Genomic DNA, 14,941 nt, shown 5'->3' with positions numbered 1-14,941 from the left:
TGTCTCTCGTGAATCTCCCCTCCAAAATGTACACCCATCAAACCGCCGCACGTCGTCTACCTTTTCCCCCCATCAATGCATATTTTAATGTCAATGCATCTGATATAATTATCTTCCTTTTAAGGTGCCGTGCTACGAAAAGTAGGCTCGTTGAATCATTTCAGGTGCTCCCGTATTATGGATTGGCCGATGAAGTGTGTGCGTACATCGGCTTGTTCCGGGAAAGGGGAGAGTTTGCTCAATACAGTTTAAATGAAAAAGTTCAAGAGGAATCAAAGTTACTCTCCACTGCTACGACACAGACGGCAGGTATACACCAACACTGCGCCCGGCTGAGCGGTTTTCAGCTCTTCGTCAACACTTTTCCGAGACTTAAAGCCGGCTCTGTGGGAAATGCGAAGAAACGGCAGAAGCTGGAAATGTTCAGCCGAGATTAGCCAATAGATTTGTCAGTGTTACCTCATCTACATTTGTTGTTTGACATTGTTGCCGTTTTGCTGTGGCCATCCTGTCAGCCCACAGTCCGGTGGGAGAAGAGGACAATGCACTGATGACTGGATCTCGTCCCAATCTCTGCCGAATAATGATCGCAGGTTTGTTATTTCTCCGCCGCCTCGGCGCGATGTGAATCTGAGAAACCAAAGCGGCACAGTGCGATTTGTTTCAGAGGGACCTGAGAGTTTCACTTGATTTTTCTTTTGTTGTTTCAGAACTCTTTATTGTGTGCCATCCTGTGTCTGTTTGTGTACCTGTGAACCAAAGAGTGACTCTGAGCGTTCGTGCCGAGGGCACAGGCATCCTCAGCTACCAGTGGTTCACCGACAATGAAAAGGAGGTACGGGGCTTTCACACCTTCTACAGGCATTACAATTCACACTCTTGCTGCTTTTCATGTGCAACCGCCCCACCCCCCCCCAAAAAAAAAACAACAACAACAACAACAACAAAAAAAACAAACAAACAACAAACCCCTAACCCTAACCCTCTATTTGCAGCGATGCCCAGCAATATAAAATTAGGAAAAACTTAAAACGACAAAAGGGACTAAGGGGATGTTGAGTGTTTTTGTGCTTAGTAATAATTCACTCTTTTTCTCCCCCCTCCCCAAGGTGCTGGGTGGTACTCAAGCAGACCTGACCATCACAGCCAAAAAAACGCAACTCTATGTATGCCGAGTGAATGACAACTATTGTAACTATGTGTTCAGCGACTGGGTGAAAGTGAAGGTGTTGGACATTGATAAATCAGGTATGATCTGTACCATTCTGGAGTTGGTTTCTGAAGAAGTCGTATGGCTCTTGTGTATTCTTTTTTTTTTTTTTTTTTTTTTAATTGATTTGCAAGCTGTTTTGCAGCAGTGATGAAGTGAAATCAGAGCTGTGTGTATTGATCATTTATTGCAGTGGGTTTGTTAACTCTCTCGCTCCTTTCATCCATCAGGTTTGCCAGTACCTTGGCAGGGTGAGCCGCACATTGCTGTCAACCCTAAATCCCAGACCGTACGAAAGGGTAAAAAACTGACTCTCTGTTGTCTTGCCTTCGGTATCCCCACTCCGAACTACCAGTGGTATAGAAATGGACAACTCCTACATGACATGACTAGTGACACACTGCAGGTGAGGAAGGATGACACATGAGCGTTTACACTAACGTGTGTTTACACTGCGCTGTGTTTATTGTGTAATTTTACAGCATTAGGTGCTCTGCAACAACCATGAAATGAATTTAATAAAAGTTATCAATGTCCTGCTAAATTACTCTTTTTTGTGTGTGTGCTTTGTACTTTTGTTGTGATATATGCAGATTAACTATACAACAGCTGAACATGAAGGATCGTACCTCTGCTCAATATCTAACGTGCTAGAGGAGAGATGGACTGAACCAGTCAATGTTGACATTGGTAAGTCATTCAAGAAGATATTTATACTCACTGTAAGTGTGCTTTTTCCAATTTTAGCCCGGTATTTTTCTCAGGCTATACTTAACTGGTCGTCTGTTTCCAAAGAAAGGCTGTGGAGAAAAACAGATTTTCTTCACACTTCTTTCATTCCACTGATTTAGCACAGAGGCCTTTAGTTGTTTCCATTATGCTGGAGGTACTTTCCTATTTCTACATAGTAAAAAGGAAGTTGTTAGTCTCCAAATAGAGTTTAGTCCAAGGCTCACACACAACAGGAAAGTGATGTAAAGTGAAACTAGTTCTTGCGGCATTCATTTTTGTAACTTGTCATTGTAGTATATTTCACAAAAAAAGTCAAAGTCCTGAAATGTGCTCCCCCGGGGACACAATCTGTGCTGTAAATCATGTATATTAAGATATTTGGTTAAGAAATGCTAATTTTCTTCTCCTCCTCCTCTTTTTGTTTAAATCTAGTGCAAACTGATCAGCCTCCTGCGGCAGCACCCACAGGTATGCTTTTATGGAAAGATTCACTGTCAAGCTGTGCTACTTTTAGCGTGCTCGACAGCAAAACTGTGTCAGTATGTATGTATGTTTGTACTTCAATGTGCTGCCATACTTATGACGCTGCTTTTTAATTTTTAGCCACTGATAAAGTTGCTTTGCTTATTGGCAACCTGAATTACTCCTATCACCCTGCCTTGATGGCCCCCATCATGGATGTGCATGAGCTGGCCAATCACTTACAACAGCTGGGCTTTAGAGTGGTTTCCCTGCTGGACCTCACCAGGGAGGAGATGCTGGCTGCCATCGAAAAGTTCCTTCAACTCCTGGACAGAGGAGTTTATGGTGGGTATAACATGCCTCTATATATATATACATACATATATATCTCTCTATATAGATATGTATATTTTTTCAGTTTAGTCATCAGTTGAGCTTGATCATGCGTGGAGAAACTTATTTGAGGTGAAGCACTGTCACGCTTACTGCTGTATCGTGTGCCTTTATTTGTTGCTGTCCGCTTGGTGTATTTTGTTTTACGTTGTATTTCTGGAATTTCCTGAATTTATGTTAAGCCAGTTAAAATATTTATGAAGATAAATCCACTATCAGGTAACTGATAAAGCTCTTTCAGTCTTCATTAATAAGCATAACAGCATGAAGGTACACAAAGCACACATTGCAATCCTCAAACTGCATTGATGTATACAATATAATGTAGATGATAACATTGAAAGAACAATAAGGTTACTATAGTGCTGAATCAGAATGATACTGCCTATTACTCTTCTGTCTTCCTCTTGGTAATATCAAGACAAAGATAGGAAATTTGTGTGATTTTGAAACACAGCACGTTTGTTTGTTTATTTATTTATTTTTTAAATCCCTAGAGTGCAGTAACAGAAATCGTAGTAAGCAGTAACAATGTGTGTTTTATCTGTCTTGGCAGGCCTTTTCTACTATGCAGGTCATGGGTATGAATGTGCTGGAAGGAATTACTTGGTAGCTGTTGATGCTCCACAACCATACCAGCCTGAAAATTGTGTCTGTGTGCAAAGAGTCATGCTCAGCATGCAGCAAAGGCGGACTGCACTGAGCGTAATCTTATTGGACACCTGTAGAAAATGGTAAGAATGACAGATGACAGTGACACTTTTTTTGTGATGAGTACACATACTGGCTGATATACCAACTAGTTTGTCAGGGTTTTTTGAGTACCTCACTGTTCTAAAAATGGTGTTTTACCCTCTAAAGGTACAACCAGGATTGTATTCCTTCCTCCATCACACCACTGCAACCAAGTGGAAATACTGTTTACGGATATGCCACGTATGTACAGTGTATTGGTTGTTCTGTAGACATTTGATTAGAAATACTGACACCGATACCCAAGACAACTCAGTGATTTAACTATGAAAATAATTTTTAGCCTATGACATTAAAAAAAAAAAAATAAATACAATATATATATATATATATAAATATATATATATATATATATTTTTTTTTTTTTTTCCCAATTAGACGTATTCTTTGGAGTTTGTAAAACATTTCCAGGTCTGTTCACATAACTTTTCCTTTAACTACTGCAGATGTGAAGATGCAGAGGCCTTTGAGGTCCAAGATGGAGGAAAAAGTACAGGAATCTTCACTAAGTACTTGAACAAGCACATCCTTCAAGCTGAGAGGGTCACACATATCTTAGAAAAGGTGTCTGAGGGTAAGATATTTTGGTTTGATTAAAATATATGAATCTAAGAACTAAAAATTATGCTGTAATAAGGAATAGTTTTTACTTTTTGTGACTGCTGTGTATTTTTTGTTCAGTGATTAAGATTTCTTCAGAAGAACAAAGCCTATTCATCTTATATATTTTTAAATGTACTAATTCGGTTTACAACTAAGGTTTTAAATTTTAGAATTCAGGAGACTGACAATCAGTGCCAATCCAAGGTAAACAGATCTGAAAGGAACAGGTTGTTCTTTGTTGTGTTGAGTCACTAACAAGTTCAAAATGAATTGCCAAGAATTCTCAGTCGTTTACTCTGGACTTGTAAGTGGGACTGAGGAATTATCAGGTCACCCTGTTGAGTTTTGTCTGTGTAATGGGTCAGTGGTGGAATAACTGTTTGAGGTACCAGTAGAATGTGACCTCTTTCTCTGGAAATGTATACTCTTGGCTGAAAAGCAGCAAGAAACCTGAGAGCTGCAGAGTGCAAGACAGCTGCTCTGGCATTTGGGCAGCCCCTGCTCCTGCCCTCCAGACAGAAACTGTCTACAGGACTGTCTGAGTGTCAGCTGGGTCTCTGGGTCTAATACTGACTTATCTTTTACAGGATTTTTTTTTTTTTTAACAGCTTGTTTTAACATAGCTCATACTGGGAAGCATGTCTACCATGATAGTGATTACTGCATTTATGTGTATTGACACTTTTCAGGACAGGGGTTTCCCAAAAGTCATTTCCCCAGTCAATTACAGTGAATATTAACTATCTAATTTTTCTAATAGCCTGAAGTTCCCCAAAGTCACCCATGTGATTATGATTCTGATTCTGATGAACTCATTCATTCTTTTTGTCATTGTTACTGCAAAACCCAGGCAGCCCCATTATCAAAGACTATGTGCTATACTAGTTGCTAAAAAATTTCAGGTATTAACAAACTGAAAAAAGAATGTGAAGTTGCAGTATCATTTTGTTTTCTGATCTCATGGGCACTGTAATTACATGCATCTTTTTCCCGTCTTCTCCACGCCAGATCTGGGCCGAGACCCTTTAGTTACAGGTAAGCAGGCGGTGGAGATTAAACACACCCTGAAGGAGCCTCGGTCCTTTGCAGATCCAGTTCGAACTACCGGCCACACAAAAGAACTACATTTGCGAGATGCCTGCTGGAGACAGGCAAATGGTAAGTAGAGAAAATAAAAATTACCCACAGCTGAATCTCTTTTCCTTCCTCTATTTATCATTCCTAGTCAAATTGCATAATGGACAGGAAATGTCCAAAAATATCTTATTCCATCAAAGAAACCACTTTTCCATTTGTTCACTGACTTTGTTTTCTCAATGCTCTTTCTCACATCACTTACACTACATGTGACAAACCATTGTGGTTAAATGTGATATTTTCAGTTCCATTAAAAGAAAAACCTACACCAAAATTTTTAGAAATCAAAACAGAGAACTAATTTAAGTGTGTTTTGCTATTTAATGGACGGAAGTTGTCTTTTTACAGTTTGTAGCTTCCTAAATTTGCGTCACCTTTTTAATGTAAAATATAAAGATTGCAGGCTAATCTGAGAATCGTCTAAGTCGCCCTGAGAGCAGATTCAAGGCGAAAATTTGCATCTGAAATTAACTGAGCAACTAAAAAGTCCCTAATCTCTTTAATTAGTGACTCAGTAGAACAGCTGCTGGTTCAAATTAGAAAATAATTACAGTCAAAGTAATCAGTTTTGGAGCTGGTTTTAGTCTCTAATTATTATTATTTTTTTTAATCTTCCAGCATTACCACGGAAGAAGCGGCTGACGTTTCAGTGCGGAGTAGAAGTGGAAATCAGTTTCTCAGCTTTGTTCTCTAATGTCTTGGTGGCTTTTGCCACTGTAAAGAAGAAAAGCCACACAACCCAAGATTGCAGTGTCACACTGAGCAGCATACCTGTAAGTATGATTTTTTTTTTCTTCACACTTTCAACAACAAGCAAAACATCATGCTTGTACATTGTATTTGTGTGTGTGTGTGTGTTTTGTTTGTCAAGTTTTATCAAGTTAATAAGTTTAACTTAGGTTAAGATTTCTCCCTTATAAAACAAATTCAACATTACGTTAACAAATTGCAGATTGCTTCTGCATCATAAATTCCATCTTGCACTGCAGCATACAGTCACTTTCCATTAACCAGCAGGAATTTCTCAATATTGACCGTTCACCCCCATGCTTCACGTGTTTGAGGAAGTCCTGCCCATATATAGACTTCCTGGCTCTTGCAGCCTGAGACAAAGACAAAGGAGGAAGTCTACTAGAAATCAGCTCCTTACACATGCCTTTTACAACAAAATCATACTGACATCTAGTGGCTGATTCACTATGGCCTCAACACCATATCTGCTGAGAGTCAGTGCCAAACATTGAGAATTTAAAAGGGTTTAAATTATTTTGGTGCACTTGGTTAACAAACTCTAATCATTATTATTTTTTTAAATGTTCTGAATCCCCAGGTGATGCAAGACATATTTTCCGACCCTGGCAGGTCAGAGGATTTGGACTCTCTACTATTTAGGTCCTCTGGAAACCCAGACTCTACTCTGAGGCTTTGTGCTCTTCAGGGGCTTAAGGTATGCAATAAATATTTACAAATAAATAAACTAACTATATATATATATGTAGGATTTCTGTTCTTTATGGAAAAAAAGAAGCACTAAATCATTACTAGAAAGTCTGTATGATGTGAAAGAGTTTCTTTTGTTGTTTGTTTGTATTAGGAATCACTGGTCATCAAGGTGGATCTACACTATACTCACACAGACAGTAAGCTGCGCCTAACAGAAAGCCAACAAATGGATGTAGGAAAACCTTTAGTGGCATCCTGTAAATTATACAGGCGGAGCAACCCTGCACCAAAAGACAAAAAACATGAAGGTGCCTCTGCTCAAAGTATGGGCATCATTTCAAGCACCAGAGCACTGCGGCATCAGACTGTGGCTGGTCAAGGCAGACCTTTCACCAGAAAGGCAGAGTGTGCTGCCAAAGGTGCAGTCACAAGAGGCAATGAACCTGAAGAGAACGACGAAAATGAACTACGAGACTTTGCTCTTCCACAGTAGAGCTTTCTGCTTCTGTCCCTGTAAATACTTTCAGATCATGTGTTTCACTGATGAGATTGTGAATGTGGATGATGATGATGATGATGATGAAAGATTTGTAATTATAATAATTTGTTTTAGCTTCTAATTCTTGGCTCAACACTGAAAAACATTAACACTTGTGCTAACCGCTGAACTCATCATAAATTTTACAATACTAAAATTTAATGTTATCATTGTTTCTGTCATGAATGGCAAGCTGGCTAGCCTAATTTATCAAATATAAGGCCATTACTAATAATTTATCCATGAAAGAGTACCACTTCAGCGGGCGTTGTTTTCGATGTTACTGTTTAGTTTTACATGTTTATTTAAGTTCAATAAACAAACTAAAAAGTCAACTGTGCGTTAAGGTTTTCGGAAAGTTTAATTCTTTTGCCTGAAACAACAACTCGGAATATCTATCATAATCAGTGTGTATACCTTATATACTCAGTGTGTATCCGCTGTGCTCCAGTCCCCGCTAGCTCGCCGTGATCGTATAGTGGTTAGTACTCTGCGTTGTGGCCGCAGCAACCCCGGTTCGAATCCGGGTCACGGCAGAGACCTTCAACAGGCCTGCGGTGAGACTTTTACTGTAAGTCCAGATCCAACACCGGCACAGTTAAACAAAACATCTCTTTCTTACGTTGGACACTCGTCTGAAGTGATTCTGTTTTCTGGTTAACAACAAAGAGCAGCCAGGTGGAAGCAGCTTCACGATGAGATGAACAGAAACATATTGCAAACTTGAATATACCAACATAAGGCACAAATTTAGCTTAGATTTTTTTGCCACTTTATTTGTGTGTTTGTGTGCGTGTTTTTGTTTTGCTGTTGTTGTTTTTTTGTTTTGTTTTTTTTTTTTTAAACCTGAAGGCCCACATCCCGCAGCTGTCCACGACTGTCCTGATCGTCATTCACAGACACGCTGCCGGCTTTTTAAAGGGCACCGACGACGATCGTCCTGCAGGTGGCAGGCCGATACATCCAGTGAGAAGGTAAACCCAGGCAGGAATAAACCTCGGTTTCCTTTAAGTTTGCACCAAAATGAAGCTGAGGCTTTGGTGTCAACACACCAGCTTGGTGCAAAGGACACCGCGGTGGGATAAATATATTTACACTGACATCCACCCTCTGACGCTCCCTGAAGAATAAAAAAACAAATAATGATAAAAAAAAATGCTGTATTAAGGCCCAGACACATCGATCATTTATATTTTTACACCACCCAAATTTACATTAGATTTTCTGCATATTTTTTTATCCACAGCTTTCTCATAAATGATGTAACTGGACCCGTACAGCAATAGTGTGAAGATAATTGCTTATGTGTGTGTGTGTGTGTGTGTAAAATGCACATTAGAGCAGAGAAAAAGGGCCACACGCTGCAGTTGGTCGACTTTGACGTCAGTTTCTTTGGGACCCGCCCGCCTGCTCAAGTGGCAGCGGTCGGAGACGATCCTCGGCCCCGGCACAGACACACACTGCGGGGCTCAGCTGCCTCTGGATCTGGATGCGGGCATCCTCGGACTGTGCCCTCAGCGCGGGTCGTCTGCACGCAGAACTTAGCGGGACAACGATGGTGCACGCCTCGGCGGGCGGATCCGTGGCTCCTGGTCGTGCGGGGGACCGGGGACTGTGGTCGGTGTGACAGCCGCTCGCACGCTGGCGTTGAGTTTATTGTTCTGGTCCGAGACGCGGAGCGGCAATTCAACGGGAAAATGTTGAGCCGATTCATGAGTGGCAGCATCAGGAATCTGGACCGGGAATACAGCTGCACCGTCAGACTGCTGGATGACACAGAATATACCTGCACTATTCAGGTCAGTCACCTGTCGACCACAGTTTGTTTAGCCCCCCACACCCCCTCGATAATGTGTCTGACCCGGCATACAGAGAGGCCAGCGTGAGGGGACGGCAAGAGCCTGTTGGTGTCCACCAAGGGATTATTCCTGAGCCTGAATGGGAATGTGTCGTACCATTTTTGTTATTCCAAACAACGTGAATCTGAATCAAAGGGGTGTTTCCTGCACATGAGCCCCCACCTGAATTTAGTGGCAGGCAGGCAGGCAGGGAGCTGTGCAGGACAGACATGGCATTTCCCCTCAAACCGAGGTGGATGGGATGCCTGAGGTGCAAACATTTCTGTTTCTTCTGTTTGTGTCTTTGTCTAGTGCAGTGTAATTTGCTGGATTATTGCCTTCTGGTGTTAAATGTCATCATTTAATGTTGCGGCTCATCCAGTTTCCCTGGAATCTGTGACATCAATAATGCACAGAGGGTATCCCATTGCTGCTCTGGAAAACATGCCGACTAAGTTTCAGTGTAGATCTGATAGAAGTGCCTTTATCTAAAAGATATTATGTGATCTTGATGCAGATATGAAATGAGCATTTGGAGACCACAACACCCCTTTGTTCATTTGTTGTGTTTCCCTTGTCACAACTACTGATAGTGTATGATGCATTGCTTTGAAATAGTAGAAGTAGACTAGGCCCTGATACAACAAAATATCTTTCTCTGCCTTTTGTTCTTCTGCTTACAAGCCTTGCTTTGATAACTGTGCAGTTTTGTGTTCAAGCTGATTTCATAAAAAAGTAGGTGAGAGGGTTTCGTCACATCAAATGCAAGGCAAAATTGGATCCTGTTTGCTTGTGAGGAAATTGTCAGTGAATTCTTCGACCGGTTAAAGCAACACGTAGACTTACTGAAGCGGCTCCTAAGAGACAGAAACATTTAACCTGCTATGTGTGTCATGTGCGTTTTGTGTCACTTAGATATATCCTCATTATCAGCAGGCTATGCTGAAAAAAAAAAAAAAATCCTCTTATGAGCGGTGAGCCTCAAGGTATCTCAGGAAATCGTGACTGCGCGTCCAGCTTGTAAACAGAACTGCATTTCTGCTTGGCGGGATGAGCCAGAGATGGAGTTGGGCCAGATGGACTGTGAAGCCAGCAGGTGTGCTGTTTGCAGCATAGTCGTGTGGTCTGAATGGCTGACGTCAGTAGGCTGGAGGAAGGGGTGCGGAGTGAAAGAGGAAAATGCTCCGGCTCTGCTGTGACTGTCTGGCATCCTGACTATCTCTCTGTCTAACCTTGCCCTGGGAGAGGACCAGGCTAATCCACCTGACTGTCCACTTTGCTGGGGCCTGGTCCTTGTTTAACTCTAACTTTGCCCTTCTTTCCTTCAAGCCTTCTGCCTTTCCAAAAACACAGATTACCCCAGATACCAGGACACCCAGACTACGGAATGCAAAGTAAAAGGCATAACTAGGTCATATATTCTCAGTCTCTCACAATCTCGCTCTCTCCTGCTCAATGTGCGTCTGTCTCTTCTTCTCGCCCCTTTTTCACCTTCCTATTCTGTTTCCGGTATGATGTGATTTTACTCCATCTGAACCTGCTTGCATTACCTCTGCAAAATGACCCCAAATTCAAATTTGCCCATGGTTTAGTTTGGCCTCCTTCCATTTTCTGACACTGAACCAAGAACAGAAATATATCCATGATCTCCACCTTGTTAAAAGCACATTCAGCAGAAATTAAACACACAAAAATAAGCACACACTGAAGAGGACCATTGAGGGCATTCAAAAGAAGGTCAGAAAGCATGTTTATCTTTTTAAAGCAGTGGCAGCTGTAATGCGTTAGCTTAAGTTTTGCCTTGATGAATTATGGATCTTCCCACTGTGTTTGTGGAGAGGAAAAGTGAGCGCTCATTATTACACGGTAGATTGAACCCTCGTGTAGTCGCATGTTGATGGATGATGAAGGGCCTGAAATTGTCCATTTCCTGCAGGCCTTATCCATTTTGATGCCATACAGTCAATGAAATATCGATAGAAATACATCTCACATGCTCCTTCTTTTCTCGGTATTCTGAAACAAAATTCATTTTCTAATTTAACTCTGCCAGGTGCATTATTGATGAAGGTAAGAGATTTAAAAGTAGGTTGTTTATCCCAAGTTTGCCTTCAGAGTTTCCTCTCCCAGCTTGTATATATAAAGACACCTCAAATAAGTCACATTTACACAGTCAATATTTCCTCCAGATCTCCATTCTTAAAATGCCTGTTGTCTCTCTCTAAAATGTCTAAATACCCGTTGTGAAGTTTGAATGGAAACAGAATACAGAGAAAGTTTCTCCCTTTAAGGTCTGCTTGGTTGTATGACCTTTTTTTTTGGGTAGCTCCACCTTTATCAGTCTGTAACTTGTACGAAAACCGCCACTGTTTTTGTTGTTATGCATCAGTTTAATTACTGAATTAAAATTCATTGAATTGCTGTCAGCACAGTGGTCTGGCCCGCGCTATTAGAGAGTTAATTACAGTTTGTATCCCATGAAGCCTCAAACCTTAATTTCTTTTCATATTTGGTTAAGTGCTTTATTTGGGGAGACCACAGCTGCCAGTTTGAAAGGAATAGTGTCCGTTTTATGAATGAAAAGGTGAAAAGTCTTTCCTTTGACTACTGCAGTGACCAAAATCAATTCTGTACAAGTTCTCGTGAGGTCTGCCCGTGTCTTGGTGGGGTGAGCACCGGGGGATGGTAGCTTCTCTGTGTGGGAGTGTGTATTGAGGGTTGGTTTACTTTGAAGCATGGTGTCAGGGTCCCAGCTGTTGCTACGGTGACTCCACATTTACTCTGACTCCTTTACAAAGACCGTTAGTGCTTGCAGCAAAGTAATTTACTTCCTAAATGCCATTGAGGAACACTGATGGTGTGGTGACTGATTCTATACCCACACCAACCAGGACTGTCTTGGGACTGTCCAACTGTTCCCCTGACACACATGAGCAAAGGGCATTAATCGTTACATCATTTAAAATGTTTTCTTACTGCGGTGCAACATTTAAGTTTTGGTACTCATAGGCCTTTTAACAGAAGATGTTTTAACCTGTCAAGGTTAGAAAATCCGAAAATGTAAAATAAATAGAGATGATAGACTTCTACTTAGCTGCTTCGGTTTTGGCGGTGTGGCATTGTTTATCTTGACCGACTGTTGTGATCTGTGCATGCATCATATTTGTTTTTGATACTTTTCATTTTTCAGGAATTGTATTTGTACCAAACGAGTTTTGAGCCTTAATATAAAAACTTTCGTTTTTTTTTTTTTTTCACTTTAATGTTACAATGTATTTGAGTTGATGCATATCAAGGAGGGAACAACGACCAAAAAGAATCCTTACCCAAAGCCTTCGTCTCTGTACAGGGCTGGTTGCAGTGTCCAATGTGACATCTAAGAGATCCCTGGTGGTGCCTATTTTTGCTGACTTAACAGAGTCGGGACCTCCGCAAGTATTCTCCATCAGCTCTGCTTGGCATACAATATGTCAGCTTGGGTTGAGAGTGCATACTTGCGTGAAGGTGAGTGTGTGCGCGCCTGCACTCACAATGATTGACATGCTGCTGCTGTGCTCCATATGAATGATTAAAATGTGTGCTAGGTCTGAATGTTTAATGAGGACGAACCTCATGAGAACATCGCGGGTGCTCGCTGGCATCACCGTGCAGCAGCATGACGATTGGCTGAACGTATGGGTTTGATTAGAGATTACATCACTGTGGTGTCTATCACAGCAGATGATTGCACAACAGCCCAGCATGTAGCCCTTTCCTGCTTTCTTTCATGGGGATTTGATATTTGGGAGCAGCCGCTTGCTATTTACACTCTATCCATCATGTGTTGTTGATATTGAAAGAGCTCATGTGTCATGTCAAGGTTGAAAAGGACTGCTGCTCTGTTGCTGCCTTTGGAGGTGGCCCTTATTCTTCCCCCCTGTGTTTCACACACTGCTGTCTCACAGGCCCCGATAGTCCAGTGAGGTATGATGGGAAAATTAAACCACGCCTGACCTGCACTGCCTCACTAAGATTCATGAAACAGCTCAGCTAAGTCTTTGCACAGCTACCAATTTTAAACACAGGCCTGCAAACAAAGACAGTGTCTTCTTGTTTTTCTGTCTGAGAAATGTTATCACCTGTCATTATTTCTTGCACTTGTCACAGGCCACTAGATGTGAGCGCAGAGCTCGTTTGGGGACGTCTCACCAAATGGCCCTCTCCTATTCCAAACAGTGTTTCTTTGTGTGTGTCTGTGTGTGTGGGCAGGATGGAGAGTGAGCAGGCAGGCAGTCTGTCAGTGTGTCGGTAGCAGTCTGCTGAGCTCTCCATTGTGCTCTCTGGGATGTATTGTGGGTAAAGAAGAACCGAGAGGGGCCTGAGGTTATGCTTTAACTGGAAGCAAGAATATGAACCTTCTCCCAGAGCCATATATTCCTATGATGATGACTGGTCTGCGAATAAGAGGTTTAAGAGGTTATTTTTGGTCCTGCTACCCTAGCAGGCTCAGGTCCATTTGTTAAAGGACACTGCCTACAACCATTGAATGAAATGAAAACAGATTGCATAGCTTGGCGATGATATTTATATACTTCAGTGGCCTCATAAATGAATTAACAAAGCTCAGCTAAACTCCTGGTGGGGATCTCGAAAGGGAAGACTTCAGATCACTTCATTTGTTACAAAGTAAAAAAGCAGTGTGCAGTTAAGCTTTGATCAGTTTACAGATAATGAAGGGTGTTTGTAACCTGCAGTCATGATGCACCATCTCAAGCCAGAGAGCTAATCAGATAAGAACCATCTTCAAAAGCTGGCCCTGAAAAGTTTGTGAGCTCAATCTAAAATCAAACTGAATTTTAATCGCAATGTTATGTCAGGCTCTACATTTACCGTAGGAGGACAATGTAACATCATTTTTGATTTTGCATATTGTTTTATAACGCGTTACCTTTTGCACAGAGCAATTTTTGTTGTGTAACTACCCTCATGTTTTTGTTTTGGGACGTTGGCCTGCTTGATCACAGTCAGCTGCTAATGGAATCCATTTTTTTATTTATTTATCATATTTACCCTTTTTAACCTGTGTGTTTAACAAATGCACATTTAGACTGCTGCCGTCCACGTAAGTTATTCTGACTTCAACTTTACATAACGCATAAAATTTTTTTTGACTCTCCAATAAAAAGTCATTGGTGTCATGATGCGTGTCAAGGGGTGGTTACCCAGAATCTGAGTATATATTTAGTCCTCTCCGCTCTGTTTTCCCCTCATTGCGCTGGTCCTGTCTGTCTTTGGGCCTCAGTACTCGCTGCTGTATAAGAGAATCCAGCCTTTGTGTTGCAGCACTTCATGGCCCTGTGCTTCTGCAGACTAATGAGGAAACGCAGGGATATCCTCGTACAAATACAACCTAACTGAACCGCACAGGAATTGAACCTTTTGTTGACATTAGCTACACGACAGCAGGTTAAAACCGTAGTGATCTATAGTGTATTTCTATGCACTAGAATTATTATTCTGTCGAGATGTTTCTTTATGTTTGTATACCGTTGAACAGAGCATGAGCCCATTTCGTCTGAGTCATACCAACAGCAGTGTTACTTGGGAACAATCCTTAGTAACAGTTGCCAACAGAAAAGTTGCTTTGTGATGGAAATGAACCGAAATGGGACACCCAGGTGCTTAAGATGAAATCAGATGTAGTTTGATAGCCATGACACTTCGGCCACAAGCCAGTCGAGCTGGACAGACAGTGAAGTACACATAGAGTGAGGTTCATTTTAACTTAAATTCGTCACTTAGGTTTCACGCCCCATAAGGGAGCCTTTGTCAACTGTAAGAATGAACCGTTTC

General features: G+C 41.5%; 2 protein-coding genes and 1 non-coding gene across 5 annotated transcripts in view; all 3 read left to right on the top strand.

The window, feature by feature from the left end:
- The first annotated feature begins 214 nt into the window (after positions 1 to 214).
- Positions 215 to 7,595, top strand: malt3 (MALT paracaspase 3). Its single transcript, XM_029523206.1, has 14 exons — positions 215 to 593; positions 711 to 835; positions 1,110 to 1,248; positions 1,441 to 1,616; positions 1,804 to 1,900; positions 2,375 to 2,410; positions 2,546 to 2,749; positions 3,354 to 3,531; positions 3,659 to 3,733; positions 3,997 to 4,124; positions 5,162 to 5,311; positions 5,909 to 6,063; positions 6,621 to 6,737; positions 6,885 to 7,595. Exons 1-14 carry the CDS (start codon positions 551 to 553, stop codon positions 7,224 to 7,226), a joined length of 1,965 nt encoding a protein of 654 aa, XP_029379066.1. The 5' UTR covers positions 215 to 550; the 3' UTR covers positions 7,227 to 7,595.
- A 140-nt stretch (positions 7,596 to 7,735) lies between these two features.
- Positions 7,736 to 7,807, top strand: trnah-gug (transfer RNA histidin (anticodon GUG)). The gene has a single exon. It is a non-coding gene; the product is annotated as a tRNA-His (tRNA).
- Positions 7,808 to 8,838: 1,031 nt separating this feature from the next.
- The window catches only part of frmd5a (FERM domain containing 5a), a 47,456-nt gene continuing 41,353 nt past the window's right edge, over positions 8,839 to 14,941 (top strand). For all 3 annotated transcript variants that reach the window (XM_029523037.1, XM_029523036.1, XM_029523035.1), the window contains exon 1: positions 8,839 to 9,070. In XM_029523037.1, the coding sequence (XP_029378897.1) occupies positions 8,969 to 9,070 (102 nt within the window). In that variant the 5' untranslated portion in view covers positions 8,839 to 8,968. The remainder of the gene's footprint in view (positions 9,071 to 14,941) is intronic.

Source organism: Echeneis naucrates, chromosome 16 (genome assembly GCF_900963305.1).
Source record: "Echeneis naucrates chromosome 16, fEcheNa1.1, whole genome shotgun sequence".
Lineage (NCBI taxonomy): Eukaryota > Metazoa > Chordata > Actinopteri > Carangiformes > Echeneidae > Echeneis > Echeneis naucrates.
The sequence above is the reverse complement of the archived record's forward strand: the minus strand, read 5'-3'. Positions and strand labels throughout refer to the sequence as shown.